Source organism: Epinephelus lanceolatus, chromosome 7 (genome assembly GCF_041903045.1).
Source record: "Epinephelus lanceolatus isolate andai-2023 chromosome 7, ASM4190304v1, whole genome shotgun sequence".
NCBI lineage: Eukaryota > Metazoa > Chordata > Actinopteri > Perciformes > Serranidae > Epinephelus > Epinephelus lanceolatus.
In genome coordinates, this window is record NC_135740.1 from 25,797,382 (window position 1) to 25,819,880 (window position 22,499).

Sequence of the window (22,499 nt, forward strand, 5' to 3'; positions counted from 1 at the left end):
AAGAAGCTGATGGTCGTGATGAGGACGGAGTGAGAATTTGTTTTCCCATGTCAACTTCTGCCAGTTACACGCACTGTCTATTTCCAAAATACACCTCCACTTTCACTGGAAATACGTGGTTTGCCTACAGTTTCTTTCAAAATAAATGCACTACGTTGGTACAATGATGCAAATTGACATTTTTTTTTCCTTCAACAATAAACACCTAGTTACATTTTGCCAACACATGCCATTTTTTCCTGTATTTTCTATACATGTACAGTATGTACTAATAAACTAAATTAAACATAATGCACAACTGCATGTGTCTAATTAAAATGCTGACAGAAGATAAACTTCACTGCACAGGTTTTTGTACTGTCCTGTGCAGCTGTTGTGCAGTAGAGGACAATACAGTATCACATAACGTGCCACAGTCAGTAACAGCAAATATGATTCTAGTCAAAGTGCTCACACTGGACCTACTGAATATATACCATGACTGATAATATGGCAAATTAGTACATATAAACCAGATGCTGTAAGAACACAAACAACTGGAATATCAAAAATTTTTTTTTTTTCTCCATCACATGCCTGCTCTGTAGCTGGGGGGCTGTTTAAATAACAGTGAAGCCCTCTCCTGTCGTGTAACCTCTAATAACATGATGTCCTGGTTTACTGCTCCTAATGGCGCTCTCCAGTGGACGAGCAACGACAGTGACATGAGAAACACAGCTGATCTCCCTCTATCTGCCAATTAAACTGTGGGCTAGTACTGTGTTACTGCAGGGCATGCAGTCCTCTGCAGGGAATAAGGTAGCAGTCTATTAGTAGCATGACATCCAGCCTTTAGCACACGGAACTATAATTACAGCACATCATAATTGTAGATATAGGCTAGTCATCCTAACGAGGAAATACAAATGCTGAAGTCATTATAAGTGTTCCTACAGGGGCTTTGTGAAATGTGCAAATGCTGTAAACATTTTAAAGGACGATGTCACAGCTTAGAATATCATTTCATAGTATCAGGAATAATTTATTTTTTAATTTACATTATACTCTGAGACAAAACGCATCCCTGATCAGACCTGCTGCCTACACAGGTGACAAAAAAAACAAAAAAAAAAGTATCAAAGCATCTTTCAAACTCCACGTCTCAGCCCCACCCGGGCATCCCTCCTCCTTCCCTCCCTCCCTTCTTCCTCCTCCTCTCCCTCCAGGGAGCCGCTCCGTTGACAGCCGCTCCCCGTGACGCCTCCACCTCCACCGGAATCACAGCACAGGGACACCGGCCACATGCGCCCTCACACCGCTGTGAAACTGCAGCAGAGGGCTTGTTCTCCGCATGGTACTGAGCACCACGGTGCTTTTGCCGTCTCAGTGTGTGTAGCTACTCCTCTCCAGCTGAACAGCGGATAGTAACAGGAGGCTGCAGGAGCAGGAGCTGGAGCGCGCAGTCGGACCTGGAGGACAACAAGATGAAGTTGGCGGTCCTCCTCCTCCTCCTCTGCCCGCTGTCCCTCGCCGACATCCCCGGTAAGATGTGTTTTTCTGAATATCTTTATAGTGTTTCTCTGCAGTATCTTGGTTTTTGGTGAAAAGATGGACCATGTGGTGCATCACTGATGTCTATAAAGATTCAAATCAGCTGCGCATCACCTCTGATGACCTCGTCACCCAAAAAGTAGGCTACAACCTATTCACTGCTTATCCAAAAGTCTGTAAAAAGCAATTTATCACAGAATTTATTAAATTATCTATTTATTTATCATGTGCTTTTATGTCTGTTTTATGTCTGTTTGTAATAATAATGATAACTAAATAATGAGCTAAAAAATAATGAACAAAAGTCAGATGTTATCAGAGCTTTTTCCACTGCACTCCTACATCCACCAGAGGGAATTTTAAGCCACATATCAGCAGAATAATAAGGTGTTGGGGCCCCAGCTCTGTTTGTGCTGAAGATGACTGGTCATCAGACGAACAGGAACACAGGTGTCAGATGTCAGTGTCCAGCTCTCAGCACTTCTGAGTCATTGAAAGCACAGACAGAGGTGATCCGACAGGAAGCGAATGCCCTCTGACTTTGTGGTTTTCTGTTTGCTCTGTGGGCAATGTACATTTATTCACCCCGTGATGTCAGACAGATGTGAAGCCAGAGGAGAAACCAACAAGCAGGTTAAAAGGGCCACGCTTCCTCCTCGCCACACACAGCGACTCTAGCACTTGACGTCCCTCATGTGTCTGACATTATGGCTGCCTTTTGTCAATATTACTGTCTCTGTCCCTCCTGAGACATCATATCGCCTCGGGCTGACTGATGTGCTGACTGCCCGGCTTATATTATTGCTGTCACCTCCCCCTCCATTTGCAGAGCTGCATGATTCACCTCTCACCCTCAGCTGTATCTGATGTGCCTACAATACCTGTCGAAACACAGCTGGAGGACTTAAGTTACAATTGCTGTGATTTGCCTGGGGAATTTTCCAGATTTTGGCTTTTTGGGGGTGAAGATAAGCTGGATTTGGAGAGAAACAACAACACTTTGTGTAATACATACTCTGTTAATTCATATAATGGAGCACACAAGGATTCACTAATGAGTCAAATTGGTAGTTCTCCAGCTGCTGGATGTGTTCAAGTGCATCTATGTTGTCTTGCTCCGCCATAACCTGTGCATGGTGTTGGTGAAGTTTATGTATCTCCTCCCCTAGCTCATGGCACAGGGCTTGAAAACTTGGCGTAGTCTCTGAACGCAATGCCTTAATTTTCTGCCTCAGCTCCGTACAAAAGGGCAGTAATTTCCACTCTGAAGTTGGTCAGGATAGCTTCACGGGAGAGCTGAGGTTCTTCCCAGAGGAGTTCAGCTGTGAGTTGGCTGCCTTTCGCCAGCTAGCCAACTGGCTGACCCTCGCTCTGGTAGTCGTTTCTTTCTCCCTGGCTTTTCTATGCCAGGGAACAGTTGGATGAGCAGTGAGAATTATATATATTAACTGCTCTCACAGAAATAATTCAGCCTTAATTGTAGAAATGTGCAATATAAAGTGAAAAAACGTGAGCCAATAAGACCTACATCTGCTCCATGATGGTGCCTAACCCATCTCTCCACAGTCTGCAAGTTTGAACATAAATCCATTTCCTTTTCAGTAGGATTACTGTCCATGGTGCTGCAACATACTTTCAAAGTTTTACCATCATTTCTTCGTACAAAGGCTCTCTCATAGGTCATTTTTATGAAGAACAGGCAATTCAAAGGATTTGAATGTCAAGGTGCTACTGTCAACCCAGCTGTGGTTTCCTTTCAGACTGTACCTCTCCAGAAGCAGCCTAAAACTTCTCCAAAAGAACCACTTAAAAGACATTTGCACATGTCTAATGTTTTATGAAAGAAAATATGTCAAAAAAGTCCTCAACAACAGTAATTAGAATAAAGTTATTATAATCTATTTTTCATTGCTGTTAAATGAAATTGTGGTAAAAGAAGGGATTTGGGCTTTTTTGTTTGTTTTTTTCATCAGTGAAAGCTGTACTCAATTCTATTTTATTCATCAGTTAGTGCAAAGCATGTGTTAATGTAATGAGCTTATTAATGAATCCACACTTCTCCTCTTTGTTCCAGCTCAGAGTGAGTTTGTATCCTTGGCGGAGATGGAGGACGCCCTGCTGAAGAACCTTTTCCAAGGCTACCAGCGCTGGGTCAGGCCCATCCAGCACGCCAACGACACTGTGAGGGTGCGCTTCGGACTCAAGATCTCCCAGCTGGTTGATGTGGTGAGAACACACCTGCCGTCACACACTTGCGTGTTCATGAGAAGATCTGTAGTATCAGATCCCACTAGTGAATCCAAGTTATCCACAAACCCCTCATACTTCACAATTTTCTATTTAAGTGCCTATACAATGCTGTGGTAGAGGTTTTTAGACTTACTAAAAAGGTCAATCACATGGAAATGTATTCACTTATTTGTAAAACATCAGGCTTAATGTCACCCATGTACTAATGTTGTAAGTGTTTACTAAGTAAGAGCACGTTACAGCTTCAGTGACAGTGTATGCAGCATGGAAAATATTTCATTGTGATTTTGAAGCTACCTAATGGGAAAGTTAGAAGAAGAAGAACACCACAGTTTATCTAAACAAACACCTTATTTTGTACCTTTTATTTGACCTTATCATGACGACGATCTTAAAGGTCCAGTGTGTAAAATTTAGGGGGACATATGGGCAGAAATGGAAAATAAGAAAATAAGAATCGTCATGTTTTCATTGCCTTAGAATGAGTCGTTCATATCTACATAAGGAGCGGGTCCTTGTCCACAGAGATCACTGTGGTCCATTGCATATTTCTACAGTAGCCTAGAACAGACAAACCAAACACTGACTCTAGATGGGCCATTTGTGTATTTATGTCGTCCACTGTAGCTGTAATGTAGCAGCCCCTCTGCAACACATAATTTAAAAAAAATACTAGTTTTTAATGTTAAACTTATTGTCTACCAGTTTTCATCACCAGCTCCATTTATTTTGGAGAGGAAGAGACCTCTGCAGATAAAACCCCCTGAAGGTCTGAATCTTATGTTCTCAGAGAAAATAGGTGAGCACATTTGCAGGTGTTGGAGCTAGCGGCCTATTGCAGAAACACTGATTTGTAAAGTGAAACTGCTTTATTCACCATTTTTACCAGTTATAAACTAGTTCATTTTTTTTTAGAGAAGAGGAGACCTCTGTGGATAATTCGGACTCCGGTAAAAACCTCCTGAACAATGAGCACTGAAGGACTCCTAATGGGAGAAGTTTCAGCTAATTGCAATCGGCAGTCCTCACTGATAGATGCCACTGAATCTTCTTAAATGTCACACACTGTTCCTTTAAAGTATACGTCTGGGGTTACTGCCAACAAATCACATGAACAGATCCAAACCAACAATAAATAGATTCTACTAGCCAGTATTGTCTGTGTAGTCAAGCCTGATGAAGCTTTTCATTCTGTGCCACAGACCTCAGTTCTTGTCTAAAACTGTTAAAAACACACCATGATCATGGCCATTACAGTTTATTTGGAGTCTATTCCACATACATCGTCCTGTAGTCAGAAATTACTTGCAAGTGCACCAAGTCTGTAAATACTCCCCAACTAATGAACAATTTGCTCCTGTTTGGCTTTAATTTGCACAGGACTCTGTGGTTTGAAATACTTCAGTTTAGAAAAAGAGGAATACATTGTGTATGTATTGTATTGTGATAATATGTGCGGCCAGTTTTTAAAGATCTACGTCTTCATTAGGAATCAGTTGGCTTGACTCTGAGACCTACACACGTAGTGGTGAATAGGGGTGTAAAAAAATTTAATACACTTGACTATTGTGATATTATGTTTTTTGATATACAAATATAATATGCTAATACACATCGCCTTGCTGACAGTACCACATTATTTCACAATACATTCAAATCGTAGCCCCTGTATTGTGATTTGTATCCTATCAGTAGATTATTGCAGTAGTGGTGAAGTGTAAAACACCTACTAATGCATTGTTGGTTTTGGTCTTTTTATGGGAAAACTATAGTACATTTCCATCTTTATCCTTCAAAATAAGAGTGAGTTACGACATTTAAATATAACAAAGAACCTTCCTTCGTTCATTCTTTTGTTTTCAGCCCAGCAGTGTCGCTGTCCATGATGCTGAACAACATTATTGTAAACTCGGTGTGAAAAGAAAAAAAACATTTCAAATAACCTTGTTTCAGTCCGAAGTCGTTGAAATCCACTTGAAAAAAGGCGTCCTTTAATGTCAGCATGATACGCAGCCAGTCGTCTTTATAGTATACGACGCTCGGCGGCGTCAGGAGGAAACATGATGGAACAAGAAAGAAAATTAAGGCGGCAAAAGTCTGTGGGGGGTGGGCAGGAGGGGCGGTTGCTGGGTCCAGCTGAACCCTGTTCTTTTTTCCTAAACCTAACCACGTGGGATAATTGTTGAAGGAAAAAAAAAAAAGTCAATTCACAGTGAAAGAGACTCTCTGTAAACATTACATTTCCTGTGAAAACAGAAGTGTATTTTGAAAGAAGACAATGCATGGCGTCCCAGAACGTCAACAACAAATGCACCCAGGGTACCTTTCATGTCATATCTGGATGTGGAAAGTCCATGACCAAACGTCTATATGTGAGGAGGTCGGAGTGACAATGTGTTGGTTTAAACTGAAATAAATAAATAAAAACTAGGCCTCAGGAAAAAACAAAAGGTAACTGAAGTGATATTGTACACTTACAAAACTAACTAAAATGAAATAAAAAAAAATATGCAGGAAATGTCTTTAGTTTTAGTCTTTGTCAGTTTGGTTAAATTTGGTCAACACAACAAGCATGAAGAGGCTTTGATGCATCTCCGAATTGACACTTGGATTTCAACATAACTGTGAGTCAACTGCCTTCACAAAGTGTTGTGTTTATTGCAACACCTATTCTGAACTTCTTAAATCTTTCCCCTAATACTAATAATTTTTTAACAATAAAGATAAACTAAAATGAGCAAACTCACTCGGGAAACTAACTGAGCTGAAAACAAAAATTAAAATGTAGAAGACAAATGAATACTAATAATAATAATAATAATAATAATGATAATAATTGTGGTGTTGAAACCAAAGAGGCCAATGGCAGCGTCACAGTGTGCGGAGCTTTCTGTGCTCCTGAAATAGCTCGGGAACACTCTCTTCATATCTACAATCACACACTCTCTGTCTCTGGAGTGTTCCTTTAATATTTCAGAGGCTGGCTGTGATAGGTTGAGATGGTTTAGGTGTCCGAGAGGAGAAAACAGAGGATGCTAATGGACTAGCTGCTCCTCTGGGCTTGAAATATTCATTTCAACCAGTTCAGATTTAACCCTTCATCTTTCCACCTAATAAGAGTGCTGGGTAAAAACAATCAGTGATGAATTAAACAGAGAGCCCTCATGGATCTGCAGAGAGGAAAGATTCAGGTTGATGATCTGTTGGTTTGGGAATAGAGAGCAGGGAAGAGAGCTTGGCTTCTCCATGTGCGTCTCTGGGCTGCTACTGTACATGGCTCTGTATTAGATTATGGTTCACCTCTGCTCTGTGTGATCACCAAAACATCCAACTCAGTGTGACAGCTGAGGCCTGGTCTGGATACACTGAACAGAGACGTCATTGTGTACGCCTCTACTCTTTATTTCTCTCAAGTCTTTTGCTCTCAGTCGTCCCCCCTCTATTTTTCAAACTCCCCTCCAGTGATGTGGAAATAAACCTGTGTTAACCACTCTCCATGTCTCTATTCCCGTCTTCATCTGTTTTCCTCTCGCTGCATTTATATTGCTTCGGCTTCAGGGTTCACTGCACCCACCCCCGGTTTTATGTTTCTTTTTCTTGTTTGCTAAGGAAGTGGCAGAGACAGGTAAATGAGATTCTGTCTGATTTCATGGCAAAGGAAGGGATGATTTAGTTTGCTTTCAACCACGCTTCTCATCTAGTCTACTAATCAAATCTATCATCATGAAGGAAGCACCCGGGTCAGACTGTAAACAGGTTACATCACATGCAACCCACTAGGGTTTCTTGCTTTTTGTTGGTAGGTAAGTTTATTTATATAACACATCTCTGCAACAATTCAAATTGCTCCCCATAAAACATCTAAAACATCAAGACAAACTCCAAAAAACAAAGAAACACATTATAACGCCATTAAAGAGACAGAGAATAGAACATAAAATCAAAAACAGAGATAAACATATTCATGTGAACATAACTGATTATCTTTCTATCATTATCTTCATGTTTGTTGTCTATGTTGATGTAAATTCACTTTCTGTTTATGTCGCTCCAGGTATTAAAGACTTTGGGAGTGTTTCAGTTTTGAGTTTTGAATTTTGGTGATATTAAAACACCTTTTTTTTTTATTTTGATCTTGAAATGTGCCCACGCAGTTATCTTGCCTCTGGGGTCTGTCTTACATTTTTTGATATAACTCTTCTGTCTGTCGTCTGTGTTTTAGGATGAGAAGAACCAGCTAATGACAACTAACGTTTGGCTGCTTCAGGTGAGCAACACACACAAAAACAAACAAAACGATTGAAGCTTCACTTGCAAGGACCATGCCACAACAATATGTTTAAATGTCTAATTGTAATTCAGGAGGTGAGGGCTGGTGAATGGATGTAAATGGAGGTGAAGGTGGAAGAGTGGTGTCTTCTGTTAGGTTGATCTGGGAGCATGTGCTGGAGATCAGTGAGACTCAGTGTGGGGGTTCCAGGCCCCTCAGACAGTACCTAGAACGAGACATGGGAGGGGTATGCACCAGATTGATTGGGAAGAGATGAGGGGAGAAAGGGACAAGAGGATGAAGGAATGTGTGTACAGAAGATGATGGATGAAGGGAAGGGAAAGGGAGGGTGGGTCAAGACATCTGGGACAAACAGAGCAGGATTGACTGACCTGGTATAAGCAGGCTTGGCAGGTAATTAGAGGTATGGTTGAGGCATGGCCCTGCTTCTGAATCTAAGTTAACAAATTAACTTCATAAAATCAATCAATCTCACCATTTGTGTCCGCAGGTCAGTAAAAAGACAAGCTAATACTGCTGAATAATACTGTGATGCTGTGTTAAGAGGGAACATGATAATACTGGTATTGACTAGCTCGTGTCTTTTACAAAAACACAGATGTCAGTACAAATACTGTAAGATATGTTCAGCACTAGTTTATTTTCTAATAAATGAAATACTTTTGATTGTATAAAAGATTTTTGTGAGGCATTTTCAAATAATATTAACTTGACAAAACAGAATTTGACTAAAATGCACTGATTTTTATTTATTTGTTCATCTACTTTTTTGGTGTAAAAAGCTAGACTATTAAAAATGGGTTGCAATATGCAATAAGGAAAGATACCCGCAATCTCCTTCTAAACCTGCCCTATAAAAAAAAAAAAAAATTGTTTAATTTTATTTTTAATTTTTTTATTATTTTTTTTACTTACTACTTTATACTTTATATACTGGTATATATATATATATATATATATATATATATATATATATATATATGTATGTATATGTATATGTATATATATATATATGTTTTTTTTACTTACTTTTCTTTTTTTATTATTTTTTATTGAGTGAGTAAAGTTCTGAATAGATAAAATTTCATAATTTCTTTTAATGTACTCTGAGACTTTGCATCCCAACCTGACTTTCATCGTTATTTTTTTATTTGCTTTTCTTTTTTTCAGTCTCAAAATAAAATGAGAACAGGATCTCCAAAAAAAAACCAAAACAACTAATTTCCCTCAGGACGTGCTTGTGTGTAATGATCCAAGAGAAGAAATAACTTATTAAAAGATGTTTTATCAATATTGATGCCTAGAAATGCAAATAAAAACTATTGTTTAGTGTTGTTTAAAGGTCTAACTACACTGATTCCTGTGTCCTGTGTTCACATTGAACAGGAGTGGATCGATTACAAGCTGCGATGGAATCCAGACAAATATGGAGGAATCACTTCGATCAGAGTCCCGTCTGAAAATATCTGGCTCCCAGACATCGTCCTCTATGAGAAGTAAGACTGTTCTCATGTGCACCAACTGAGTGACGATTACCTTCATGTGAAACTTAAATAAATACTACTTTACCAATATGAAAAGTCCAGAAACAAAAAAGTTATTATAGTTATATATCCTCCTCAGACCCTGTGTCCTCATATGAGGACATCACATTTTGGGTTTACTTGACCTTATATTTCATTCTACTTAACTTAGACCTGTTGTCCTCGTTCGTGGACGCTTTTTATGTGCCATCTAGTGGTAGTAAGAGCACAATACACTAATCCACGTAAAAGCAAGATGGCAGCCATCTCTGCCAAGTCAGTCTGCAGCTGATCCCGATACAAAAGTTGGTCCAACACCTGATCACATTTTATGGTTGAAACTTGTTTATTTATGATTAATAATGCTTCTAGTTTGATATGGCAACAAATTTGACCAATTTTAGCAACAGTAACAAGCCAAGATGCTGTTAAATAGGAAGTACTTGTTTGAAGACATTGGGACTTAATTATCATCCCGTTTGAGGACATTGATACTTAATTATTGTTGACAATGTTTAGTTTTTATACTTACTGGGTCCCACTGATTTGCAATAGCTTGGAGAAATTAAAAATGCATACCAAACAAAAGTTCGGGTCTCAGAAGGATATAGGACTTATGGATAGAATCTCATTTTCAAGATGTAACCAAATTTAAAAATGCTGCTCATATTTAGTCCCCTATTTTTTTTAGTTTGCATTGACCATTAGTTATTCTAGAAGTTAGCATAACAATAGAAAAATAACAAATGCATGTATCGCTTTCCTTATCAGAGCTATAGAGTGCTGTATAATGATAAAATCAGACCACAAAAGTTACATAAAGAACATCAATACAATCACCTGATACTGATACAGATCTTCTGTAAATGTGGTTCTAAGACTATATTCTGACCTCTGCTCCATGTGTCTTCAGTGCTGACGGGCGGTTCGAGGGCTCCCTGATGACCAAAGCCATTGTCAAGTTCAACGGTGCCATCACCTGGACACCACCTGCCAGTTACAAATCCGCCTGCACTATGGACGTCACCTTCTTCCCCTTCGACCGCCAGAACTGCACCATGAAGTTTGGCTCCTGGACATACGACGGCAACATGGTGGACCTGGTTTTGATAGACAACCAGGTAGACCGGAAGGACTTCTTCGACAATGGGGAGTGGGAGATCCTTAGCGCCACTGGTGCCAGAGGGAACAGGAAGGATGACATGTATTCGTACCCCTTCATCACTTATTCCTTCATTCTGAAGAGGTTGCCGTTGTTCTACACACTCTTCCTCATCATCCCATGTTTGGGTTTGTCCTTTCTGACCGTCCTGGTGTTTTACCTTCCCTCGGATGAGGGCGAGAAGCTGTCACTCTCCACCTCTGTCCTTGTGTCGCTCACTGTGTTCCTCCTGGTCATAGAAGAAATCATCCCCTCTTCCTCCAAGGTGATCCCGCTTATCGGAGAGTACTTGCTTTTCATTATGATCTTCGTCACACTCTCAATCATCGTCACTGTCTTCGTCATCAACGTGCACCACCGCTCCTCAGCCACCTACCACCCCATGTCGCCGTGGGTTCGTAACCTCTTCCTTCAGAAATTGCCAAGGTTGCTCTGCATGCGTGGACACACCGACCGCTACCACTATCCAGAGCTGGCTCCTGAGAGCCCCGAGCTGAAGCCTCGTTCAGGTCGGAAAGGAGGCCAGAAGGCAAACAGTGGAGCTCACGGACAAACGACTTCTGAGGGGAAGGAGGATGAGGCCTGGGCGACCATGTTGGACAAGGCTATCTACTCAGTGCGCTACATAAGCAGACATATCCACAAGGAACACTTCATCCATGAGGTGGGTTTGGCTGCATCAAGAATGCAAGTAATCATCAGAATAGCCACAGGGCTTAAAGGAATACTACACGTCAGCAAATGACCATTTTTATATCAGTTACTCACCCTGTATTGAATTTGTGAAGAGAACGTTTTTCTCACATGCCTCTGGTAAACAAAGAAATCGAAAAACGGAGACAATTCTTGATGTATTGAAGTAACAGGCGACAGCAAGACAACAATAATCATAGTCTTATTCATCCACTCGTATGCTCAGTATATAGAGAAAGATTTATACTTCTGTGTTGAATTGATGCCTTACTTACGGCATAGGCTCTGCATTGATGTAGATGATATGAGTAGAGAAAAAGTCTGCTAGCTGCTAGGCTAATTTATACAATGTAAAATGCCATAGGCTTGTGCTAAAAACATTAGCATGTTGTATTTGTGGGGAAAAACGTGTCCAGTAAAAGACAAATGCTTTGTCTGTGAATCCTGCGAGCTATAGTGAAGCTGATTTGTGTACTTTTGTTTGAAATTGTCGCTGCTAAGCAATGTTTAGTGTGTGTTTAATATGTGTTTTGAATCAACTAAATTTTACAGCACTTCACAGAAACCCTGCCGCTGACTAGTGTTTTGGAGGTGTAACTGCAGGGTGACACAGACACACCACCGCACAAGTATAAATACTCACAATGGCTGACTCTGCATAGAGCTGACACACAATAATAAGTCCTGCTTAACGCAGGGTGGGTAATTGGGACACAAATGGTCATTTGAGTAAAGTATTCCTTTAATGTTTATATATGTTGCTGTCATACCATCTCCCATTTCTTCTATTTCCCAGGTGGTCCAAGACTGGAAGTTTGTGGCCCAGGTGTTAGACAGGATCTTCTTGTGGGCTTTCCTCACCGTCTCAGTTCTGGGCACCGTCCTCATCTTCACTCCAGCTCTGTACATGTTTTTGAAAATCCCTCCTCCAACAGCAAGTGAGGATCCACCTTCACACTAGTAGCAATAACACACTGCTTTCACAGGCAGCTGATGATCCGCTTTCAACAATCTATGACAACATTTGTTGCCACCGAGCAAGACGAAGCCACTGCAGGTGTTTTGTAAAGGAGTACTTTGACTCTGTGATGGTTTTGTTTCTTCTCTAGATCCACTGTCACATGTTCTGTGTGTCATTCAGTCGTTATCTGTATACTTTGTATGCACATTAGAACGTTATGTCAGATTATTACGATATTTTTGTTTACAGATAGAAAAGACACTTGATGCCACCTGTGCTGCTTTTCAGCTAGACTCACTTCAGATTCTACACATGGTGGCTTTAAGTAGTGCTAGATTACACACAGTGGTCATTTTAGAAAGGTATTTAAGCTAAAATCAAATGACACAAACAAAGGAGTAGAAGGAGAACTTTATTCAGAAAACACTTAAGCTAAAAAAAAAAAACTTCGCCAGATTTATGTACTTAGCCAATTTCCTCATTATTGTTTATGCTTTCAATTGCCATTGCCTTTGATTTGATGAATGTGATGGATCTAAAATTCCCAACATCACTTAAACATTATGTTCATTTTCATACACAACTATTAAGTTACGTACTGTAAGTCAGCTTTAGTTGTATTGTATATTGTATTGTAAGAAATAGAAACAATTTAATCTCTCAAGGTACCAACAACATCTGAACTACCTTACACATTCATTACAGATGCAGCACCCTTTGACATGTTTGCAAAATCCTTAAAGACTTCAGCATACGTTAGGTGAAGAAATGACAATGAGAGCCCTTCTCTGTGATGTTGTATGTATGTGAACAGCGAGTCCTTTGTCTTTCTCACCTCAAATCAAATACAAAATTTGATATTTTTTGGTCACTGCAGTTAGTGAAGCCACTTCACGCAACATAATATGAACTATTATAAAAGAATGAATGAAGATATTTGTTCTTTAAATTACAAATTCCTCAAAAGCAGTGGTTCCCAACTGGTCCAGCCACGGGGTCCAGATTTCTCTTTAGTCATTAGTTCTTAGTTAGTTTAATACAGTCAGCATCGAACTTGTGTTTGTCCATGTCATCGAGCTAGTTTGCTGTCTCTGTCAGGTAGCTTTACATTTGTCACTCACTCTACAACAGGAAACGGCACTTCAAAATGCAAGCTCTGTGACAGAAACTCACTGTACCTCAAAATAAAGTGTGTTATTTACAAAATTTGACACATTTGCGAATCACTTGCGGTCCATTCAGAATGGATCTGCGACCAACTTTTGGACCGGGACCCACCAGTTGGGAACCACTGCTTGAAAGTACAGTATTTGTATTGTTCAGATGGACTTTATTGCACTAATAAAGTTGTTTTAAATACACAATGCACTACTTTTTTTTGAATAATTGTTATATATAACTGGCTCCATTGAATGGATATTAAAGTTCATAATATCATACACATTGTGATACACACAGTACAGTCACAAAGTTGTCACAGATTATAGAGGAAGAAAAAAAGCACCATTAAAATGATATTTAAATGAAATGGCTGAAGTGACAGCACCACCTAGTGGTAAACCAGAGAGATGAAAAGTCTTTTTTTTCCCCAAAACATCTTAAAAATAAATGAGTCTTTTCTTATACGGTGCATTTCAAACAGCTCTCATTTTGAAAAGCAAAACATGCAAGCTTTGCTAAGGGTGGATACAAAATGCAACACAGAGACTTTTCAAATGTATATCCATTTTTTATTTTTTGATACTAATTCAAGTGTTTAATGTATATTTATTAACTGAATGACATGATTTTATTACAAGACAATGACAATCCTAGAAATATAAGAAATATAAAGCTGTTTTTGCAACTAAAAAAGACATTATTATTCAATGTACATTCTTAAAACTAAATGTTTAAAATGAATACATAAAAACATTAAAAAAAAAACATTTTACACAGCTGCAGCATTTTATATGAGGAGTATTTAGTTCAGGTCATTATGGGATATTAAAGCTTATGGTTATCTATTAAATGGACAAAAGAAGTGTAGCCTCAATATGTAGATTTTTGTTCTTTGCCAGCTTACAATTATATAACCTTACACACATTTTAAACTAACTCACATTACACATATACAGTACAGCATTTAAAGGCAAAACTAATACATTCCCTCATAATGGTTGAGGCTCAGAATACTTTTACATCTCTTATTCATTAATGGCATTAGGTTAAATGTAAAGATTTAACCTCTAGGAAACACTGTATTGTTATTGTTATTATTATTATTATCATCATCATCATTATTATTATTATATTTTTGTCCACAATATGAATTATGATCTCTTCAGTTTTATTATTTTTCTTTTTATCTGTGTCCACCCGTCTGACTGTCCAGGTGAGCTCGTGCATTGCGCAGCATCTCCATATACAGTCTGTTGTTTTCCCTGCAACATAAACACATGGGAGAAAAAAAAATGGAAAAATAAAAAAAATATTTCAAGAAAGTGTGCTTTATTATTTCAATAATATCAAAAGCAAGAAATGCCACTCAGGCAAAGCAGCAGTGCTCAATGACAACAAGAGGCTACAGTTAAAGAAATATAAACCGATTTAGCAAGTGTATTTATTTGAAAAAACAACAACAAAACAATTCATAGTTATTAGAGAAAGAGGAAGAAGAGGAAGATGAAACGTTATTGTCTAAGGCAGAAATGTGTCTTTTGTTTGATGCTGCAAAATCTGCTATTAAAAGTTCATCAATGAACTTGGTGGATACTATCCTCATGTGAGTGGAACTGTGGTGACGTGGGAAGAAATGTGGTACTAAGTCAGCCCTCACTGGAAAAATAACCATGAAGTCATGGTACTGTGAGGCCCATTTGTAGCAGGGGGACACTAGGACCCAGGTGAAATCTGGCCAGTCAACGTGAGAGCACCTGAGCTGTTGAGAGGCTCATGGAGCACAGGTGTGAGAGAGCCTCATCCTTAATCTGTGAACACTCCTGTGTGCATGCTCGCCTGGTAAGCCAAACAGACTTTGAGTTTTAAATAGACTCTATTGTTAAGGTAGCATAGGGGTGCAAACACACCCATGGTATTGTTTTTTTAAGTGTAAACATTGAAGTTGACAATGACAATAACAAAATCCGCCAACAACTTATTGTTTCTTTTTGTAAAGGGTCCTTACAGTCCAGGGGAAGTGGCAGAGGAAAGGTATAAGTGTCTCTTAATATTAAACAATGTTTGCCTGTGGTTAGACATGAGTAAATTGAACTTATTAACGTATGGTTGAATCTTTTAGTGCTGAGGTTGGTGTTGGCCTCCAGTCATGGGAGTTCACCTGTTGAGTTGTGGTGATATGATTTAAGGTTTGGTGTGTCCCAGGTAGTAGTTTGGGTGTTGTCCTGTTGGAAAGGGGGTTTATTTTGGGTGTAGTTTTGGTTATCCACAGAGTAAACTTCCAGTGCAATGGCCTATAGATTGGTGCATCACACCCCCTGCAGCAAGTGCTTTTATAATGTCGCTGTTAGGGACCCTGAGTTTAATACAAGCCTGTTGTGACATTTTGACCCACACTGACTGCTTTGTTATCAAAGTTCTAATGAAATTATATGAAAGTTTTACACATTGAAACTGATTTGCTGCTGATCATCTGACTCACGTTGCCACAGAGCGATCGAACATCATGTTACTCATGTCCATGTAGTACTGTGCATCTGTGCGTATTGCTGTCCAGTACTCGTTTGCCTGAGGAACAAAGACACTTTGTTTTAGAGATGCATCTTAAATGGTTTAAAAAGGCTTTTGCCTATCAATCATGCTGGGACTGTTTTACATTATGTATTCACACCACATAGTGCAGTGTTACCTGCTCCTGAATGGTGTAACCCCACTGGTTCTGAGAGTGGTGTGGATCCCAGTATCCTGTCTGTCTCTTCAACCTGATGAATCGCTTCGCCTCCTCCTCCTTCGCGAACGGGGCGGCAAACACCCCTGAACACAACGGTAAAAACAGCATTTTAAAAAAGAGACGAATGAATTACAGTTATCTGAGTGCTTATTTCAAATACTCAAGTCAATGTTCAACATTTAAAACAACAATATAAAACGTGATCAGATCAAAATTAACACAGTTGGTTCAGTCACTGAGGAAAGAGAGGAAGGAAAAAGGCATTTTCATAGAAGAAAATGTTTTTAGAAAAAGACTGACACTAAATTAAATGACTGACAATGTTTGTAGATAATGCAAATCCAAATTTATTTAAAGTAATCAGATTACAGTGCTCAGTAAAGTGGATCATTATGGTGCTAAATCTAAAACACGTATTATTTAAACATTTAATTAAGACTGAAAAAACATGTAGTCATTCATGAAATTGCCTGACTTACCACTCAGAAGAGCAAACAGGATCACAGACCTCATGTCTATAAAAAAATCAAACAAGTTTTTTAATAAGAAAAGTCATGAATAATAAACGTACAACTCACAAAACACACACATGTGCATAAAATTGCTTTCAAAAGACTTTGCAGTTGCTTACTTTTGGCACTCGTGTAAATCTTATCCCAATAAATAAGCTGTAGGTAATGAAATGAAAATAAAGTTATCAAAAAAGTATGAGAAATGTGAGATTTACCTGCAGTGTGAGCTGCTGATCAGATGAATGTCTGAGTGTCTTCACAGCTCAGAATCTCTCGTCTGAATGTGAACGTGAACAAGAGTTTCTTTCACAGGTTTTTACCACCGACCAGCCACAGAGGAGTGAATGGCTTCAAGCATCAGGCCAGACGCTCAAGGTAACCACTTATCTGAGTGCCAGAGCTGTGACGGACCATCCTAACACACACACACACACACACACACACACACGCTGGTGCTTCCCCACAGAAACAAGTCAAGCTCTCAGAGTCGACACAAAGGCGACCCTGTCTGGACTCAAAGTCTGTTAGTAAATTAACACATTGCAGCGTTTTTGATTTGAGTGAATCCAGTATTTTCCAGGCGACATCCTGTGAAGCATCAATGGGCAAAAATGTTATGCAACATAACATAACTATGTTTTCATTAATTAATAACCTGAAACTAAAACATTCCTTCATATTGCAACAACAGTCCTCACTTCATTAAAACCTGTCCATCATTACTCTCATTTAAATCTAATATGAAAAAAAAACACATGTGCCATAGTTAATGTAATAAGCCCCTTGGGTCTTTTTTTAACCTCTCCTACACAACCCCTGCCATGTTTATTTTTGTTTGTTTTTTTAATCACATTTTGTGTGCTAATGATATTCAAACTCAAACTGAATTTCAAAATAAGAATCATGTTTTCAGTTTCACTTCAATTGTTACATTTTATTTATAAAGCTCAGTATCACAAATCACAATTTGCCTCAGAGGGCTTTACAACATATGGCACCTTCTGTCCTTGGACCCTCACAGCGGATAAGGAAAAATTCCCACCAAAAAAACCAAAAAAACCAAAACTTAAATGGGGAAAAAATGGAAGACACCTAAGGAATCGCCAAGGTGATCTCTCTTCCAGGACAGAGACAGACATGCAATAGATATCCTGTATGCAGAATAGACCAACAAAATACAGTACAGACACTCCAAATGGAAAAAATGGCACATAGAAAGAGAGGCAGAGATAGAGAAAGAGAATGGCCCATTTAAATCTGAATAAATCCTCGTCCGCAATGTCCGCTATGTTTCCACAGTAGCCCAGCACAGACAAACACTAGCTCTAAACAGGGCCATTTGCATTGTCTCATCGGCCACAGTAGTTCTCCTTCCGCTTGACACACAGGAAGTTTCAGCTCTGCAACCTCAATGCCAGATGCCACTAGATCCTACACACTGGACCTTTAAGTCCAGACAGCAACCTGGAGCAATGTGGTGTGTCCATAAAACGGTTTGTCATTTAGGTTTTTTATTAGGATTTTTCTATTTTCAGAGCATCACCACAAACAAATTAAAATACACATCTCTGCAGTGTTCATAACATTAATGATTTCATTTCAAAGTCCATCAGCACAGCACCAATCCTTATATCATCCGGTAACCTATTCTACACATCAAGCCTCGAAACAAACACACAAACAAAAGGTCTCTATGACACAGCAAAACCCACTCCCTCCATCTGTATATTACAATTGTAGTTCATGTCAGTACAGTGTCTAGCTCCTGTGACATGTTTAATCCTTTTTATAAGAGACAAAACTGATTCCAGACAAACACATATGATTCTCTTCACATTCTGTCATTAACTTAACCCACTCTCTATACTCAGATCTAACTTGACCTTTCCAGTTGCGAAGGATGACCCTGGCAGCTGGGTTAGAGCAAATGCTGGTTTGGGGATGTTGGGTAGACATGACGTGTCCCCCATGAGGCAAAGTTGAACTGATTCAGGAACAGGCACACCCAGCCACTCTTGTATTGTTTTGTCTCTCTACAGAAAGGCAGAACTTAAGGACAGGCCCACATTACCTGGATAAAGGTGCCTTCCTGCCTTTTACATTTCCAGCATAGATTATTTTCTAGTAAACCAATTTTATGAAGACGGACAGGTGTAGAATAATATCGATAAATTGTCTTGTAAAGCAGCATGCACTGGAAATTATCCTTGCCCAAGAATCCTTATCAGTGTTCAAATTTAAAACCCTCTGCCAGATAAGTCTGAGGTTCTGGCAGTTGCTGTTTATTGTGTTAGCAGATGTCTTTATGTTAATGTTGTTGTTTTTTTTCTAAATAAAGATTTATCACCTATTTTCACAACAGCATTCCCAATATACAGATACAACTGTGTTGCATTTGCCATAAGTAAACACACTGCTGAATTCTTTGTGTTTTACTGTTCAGCAAAAGAAACATGTTGCATTCAAATAAATGAATATAATATACTGATTGTATGAAATGGGCCACAACATGTGTGTTTATTAAAATATAAAATGTTTGTGTGCATCAAATTTCTTCCACTGGGTGGGGCTGTAATCACGCTCATGGTTGGTAGAGCGTTCATGTTTTCAGCTCTGGGCATTAAAACAATGTGTAGCGCACATGAGGAAAAATATTTCTTTGTTTTTCAGAATATATTTGAAGCCGTGTCAATGGATTAAAAAAAAAAAAAAACAGTAGCGGGACCTGCTCAAGAATAGTCTTTTCCAAAAAAGCAAAAAAAAGAAAGAAAGTGAGCACAGATGATTGTGGACATAAAACCAGCCGCCTAACAGAAGTGACAACAACCTAAAGATTATAATTCAAACTGCTTATTAATTTACATGATAAATTAAACCAAAAGGGAAAACATAACAAACTATGCGTGTAAGTCCTGAGGGAAGGGGATTTAAAGCCTGAGTTTTTGCAGCCAAGAAAAGCTCGCTAAGACCTCAAATATTTCAAAGCAGGTCCCAAGAGTATTAATTTGGGTTTCTGCTTTAGAAGGTGCTGCATTAAAAGCTCACATCCTTTAAAGTATGAGCAGGAAGGCTTCCTGTGAATTTCTTTGTGTGATGTAATATTTACACTCTCACTCAAACACACATGCAGCCACGTGAAAATGACCACCTAAAAGCTGGAGTGAGGCTAAAAGTTGATGCAGAGAGACAATAACTAAAAGTCCAACAGAACAAAACCCATTAATAATTTAAACGCCTTCTATTTATGAACCTAAGCACCTCTAAGTGTGCGTATGAAAGAATGTGACAGTATCTTAGTGCATGTAATTGCATGAGCCTTTCTTTGATCACACATTATTATCACCGCCCACCCACACAATTGTTTATCGGTGTTTTGTTCGTGTTTTCCAGACTGTGTGACTGTGTTTCACCCTCACCCCTGTGTGCACTGCTGACCTTTTCCACAGTGAGCTCCTAATTGTGTGTGAGAGGTCTGACCTTTTATTTGACATCCCATAATAAACTGAGTCGCCACCTGGGCAGTGTAACGGAGACAAATGGCTTGCTGGCAGCAAGACAACAGAGGAGGAGCAGTTTGGGGAGGTGCACTCCATCATGTGGGCTGATATTCACACATAACCTAAATACAAACATGGAGAGGGCAGAGAAAACCTCACATTAAGTGTTTCCAAAATCCAAAATGACAATTATGAATGCACAGTTGCAGATGCAGACACATAACATGCACACACTCTTACACGGAGAGAGAAGGAGGAATGCAGATTCACAAATGCATGCACGCATACACACACACCTTGGGTAGCTGTGGGACCCTTGCGCTCTCTGCAACAGCAACATCTTGGCGTCTTCCACACATCAAAGGTAGCGACTCAGACAAAACTAAAACTCATCTGACCCCATTCTATCACACACACACACACACACACATATGCACACATGCACTCTGCTGGGACAGGCGCATATTTCAGATATTTGATTTGGGGGAAATGAGGTGAGAAGGGTGTTTAACAAAATATAGGATTTAAAATTTCATTCACACTTTTCATTTTGTCATTGCTGACTTTATCTGTTTTGCTTGTATGTGGTGTTCACATACGTCCACATTTATTTAAGCAAAAAAATGTAGCCCTGTCTGTTTGCAGCAGTTATGTGTTCGCTAGGTTTGATTAAAGTAGAAGACAAGAGGGATGTGGAGGGGAAAAAAGGGACAGAGAGAAGAAGGAAAGAAGCAATGGTTTCTCCACAACATTTAAGTCCATTAGCAGAACACTACTCATTTATAAAAGATAGAGAATTAACAGCTCCCTCGCTCTTTTTTGTGCTGCTGTTCTCCACCCTCCTATCAGTGGATCGGTGCGTTTAAATAAAGGCAAAATATGTTGCAGATTCCCTCTCTGTCTCTGTCTCTGTCTCTGTTTGCAGCAGGGTGGGTATTGAGAGCTTCAGAATCTGTGTTGTGGATTCAGACTCACATGGACGGGACTTTTTTAGACGTAGATCCACAAGTATTATCTGATCTTTGATGTTTAAACAAATCTAGTTGGCTGGCAGCTGAGAGCCGAACCTCTGAGGTGCGTCTGAGACGTGTACCTGCTTTGTTGTTTTACCTGATGATGTGTGATAAAAAGAAAAGAGGTCAGATTTAAGTCAACCTCTGCGTCTCTCTGAGGTTTATGGATGAAACAGACCAAAGTCTCAAAAGTTTGCTGGTGGAGAGATTCTGCACTTTTTTTGCAGGGCGGTTTTGTTGTGTGTTTGTGCATTGTTTCTCTGGTGTGTGACAGCTTGTGTTTGTAGGTTTTTGCAATCCCTCCTCTCTAAGGGGTGAGATGATGTTGACAGCAGGCAACACATGGGGAGAGAACATTTATATTTATGCAAAAACAGATTCACAGGCTCACTGCGTAAACACAGCATAAAAAATGTTTGCATACTGTATGCATATACAGATGTACATCCTTGTTTTAATGTGCTGCAACAAACCCATAAATGTTAAGTTTGAAATGTTAAATGTTAAGTTTATAATGAGCCTGAGCCTTGTTATGATATTTCCTGTTTTATTTTGAAGTACTAACCTCTTGTGTCATTGCAGTTTCCTGTGTTTTCCAGTCTTTCATCAAACACACCTGCTGCCACTTACACACCTGCCCCTGATTATCCTCTCAGCCATCCCTGTGTATATATACCCACCAGATTCTCATGTTTCTGCCAGTCTTTGTTTCGTTGTGTCACAGCTAGCAATCTCTGTGTTTGAGTCCCTGGATTTTAGAGGATTTTTTTGCCACTTCCATATCTGTTTTGTTAAGGTTTTTTTTGGCTCCTTGTTTGTATATTACCTGTTTGGGCTGGAGTAAAGCCCCTACTCTGCCTCCTGTGTGTTCTCCGCATTTGTTTTCACCAGAGTTATCACAGCCCGACTTCATGGTCAACAAGCAATAAGCTTAATTTTGTTATGTACAGCAAGCAATCAAAAACTTTGTAATGACTTTCAGAAGAAGCACAACCACATCACACCAGTTTTAGCCTCTTTACATCGTCTCCCTGTTTGTTTTAGGATTGACTTTAACATCTTATTAATTACTTCTAAGGCTCCAAATGGCTCCACATTACATTTCAGACCTGTTAGTCCCTTATGAACCTTTACGTAGTTTGGTGAGATCAGCAATGTTGTTTGGTTTAGAGACAGTG

At 39.3% G+C, this 22,499-nt stretch overlaps 2 protein-coding genes across 2 annotated transcripts; one reads left to right on the forward strand and one right to left on the reverse strand.

Moving 5' to 3' along the window:
* Nucleotides 1-1,215: 1,215 nt before the first annotated feature.
* LOC117261109 (neuronal acetylcholine receptor subunit non-alpha-2-like) lies at nt 1,216-13,774 on the forward strand. Its single transcript, XM_033633347.2, has 6 exons — nt 1,216-1,521; nt 3,605-3,756; nt 8,003-8,047; nt 9,458-9,567; nt 10,508-11,420; nt 12,246-13,774. Exons 1-6 carry the CDS (start codon nt 1,464-1,466, stop codon nt 12,408-12,410), a joined length of 1,443 nt encoding a protein of 480 aa, XP_033489238.1. The 5' UTR covers nt 1,216-1,463; the 3' UTR covers nt 12,411-13,774.
* Nucleotides 13,775-14,273: 499 nt separating this feature from the next.
* On the reverse strand, nt 14,274-17,221 carry LOC117261110 (uncharacterized protein C3orf85-like). Its single transcript, XM_033633348.2, has 5 exons — nt 17,027-17,221; nt 16,779-16,814; nt 16,258-16,382; nt 16,051-16,136; nt 14,274-14,833 (listed from the first exon to the last, which is right to left on the reverse strand). Exons 2-5 carry the CDS (start codon nt 16,810-16,812, stop codon nt 14,755-14,757), a joined length of 324 nt encoding a protein of 107 aa, XP_033489239.1. The 5' UTR covers nt 16,813-16,814; nt 17,027-17,221; the 3' UTR covers nt 14,274-14,754.
* Between the last annotated feature and the right edge of the window lie 5,278 nt (nt 17,222-22,499).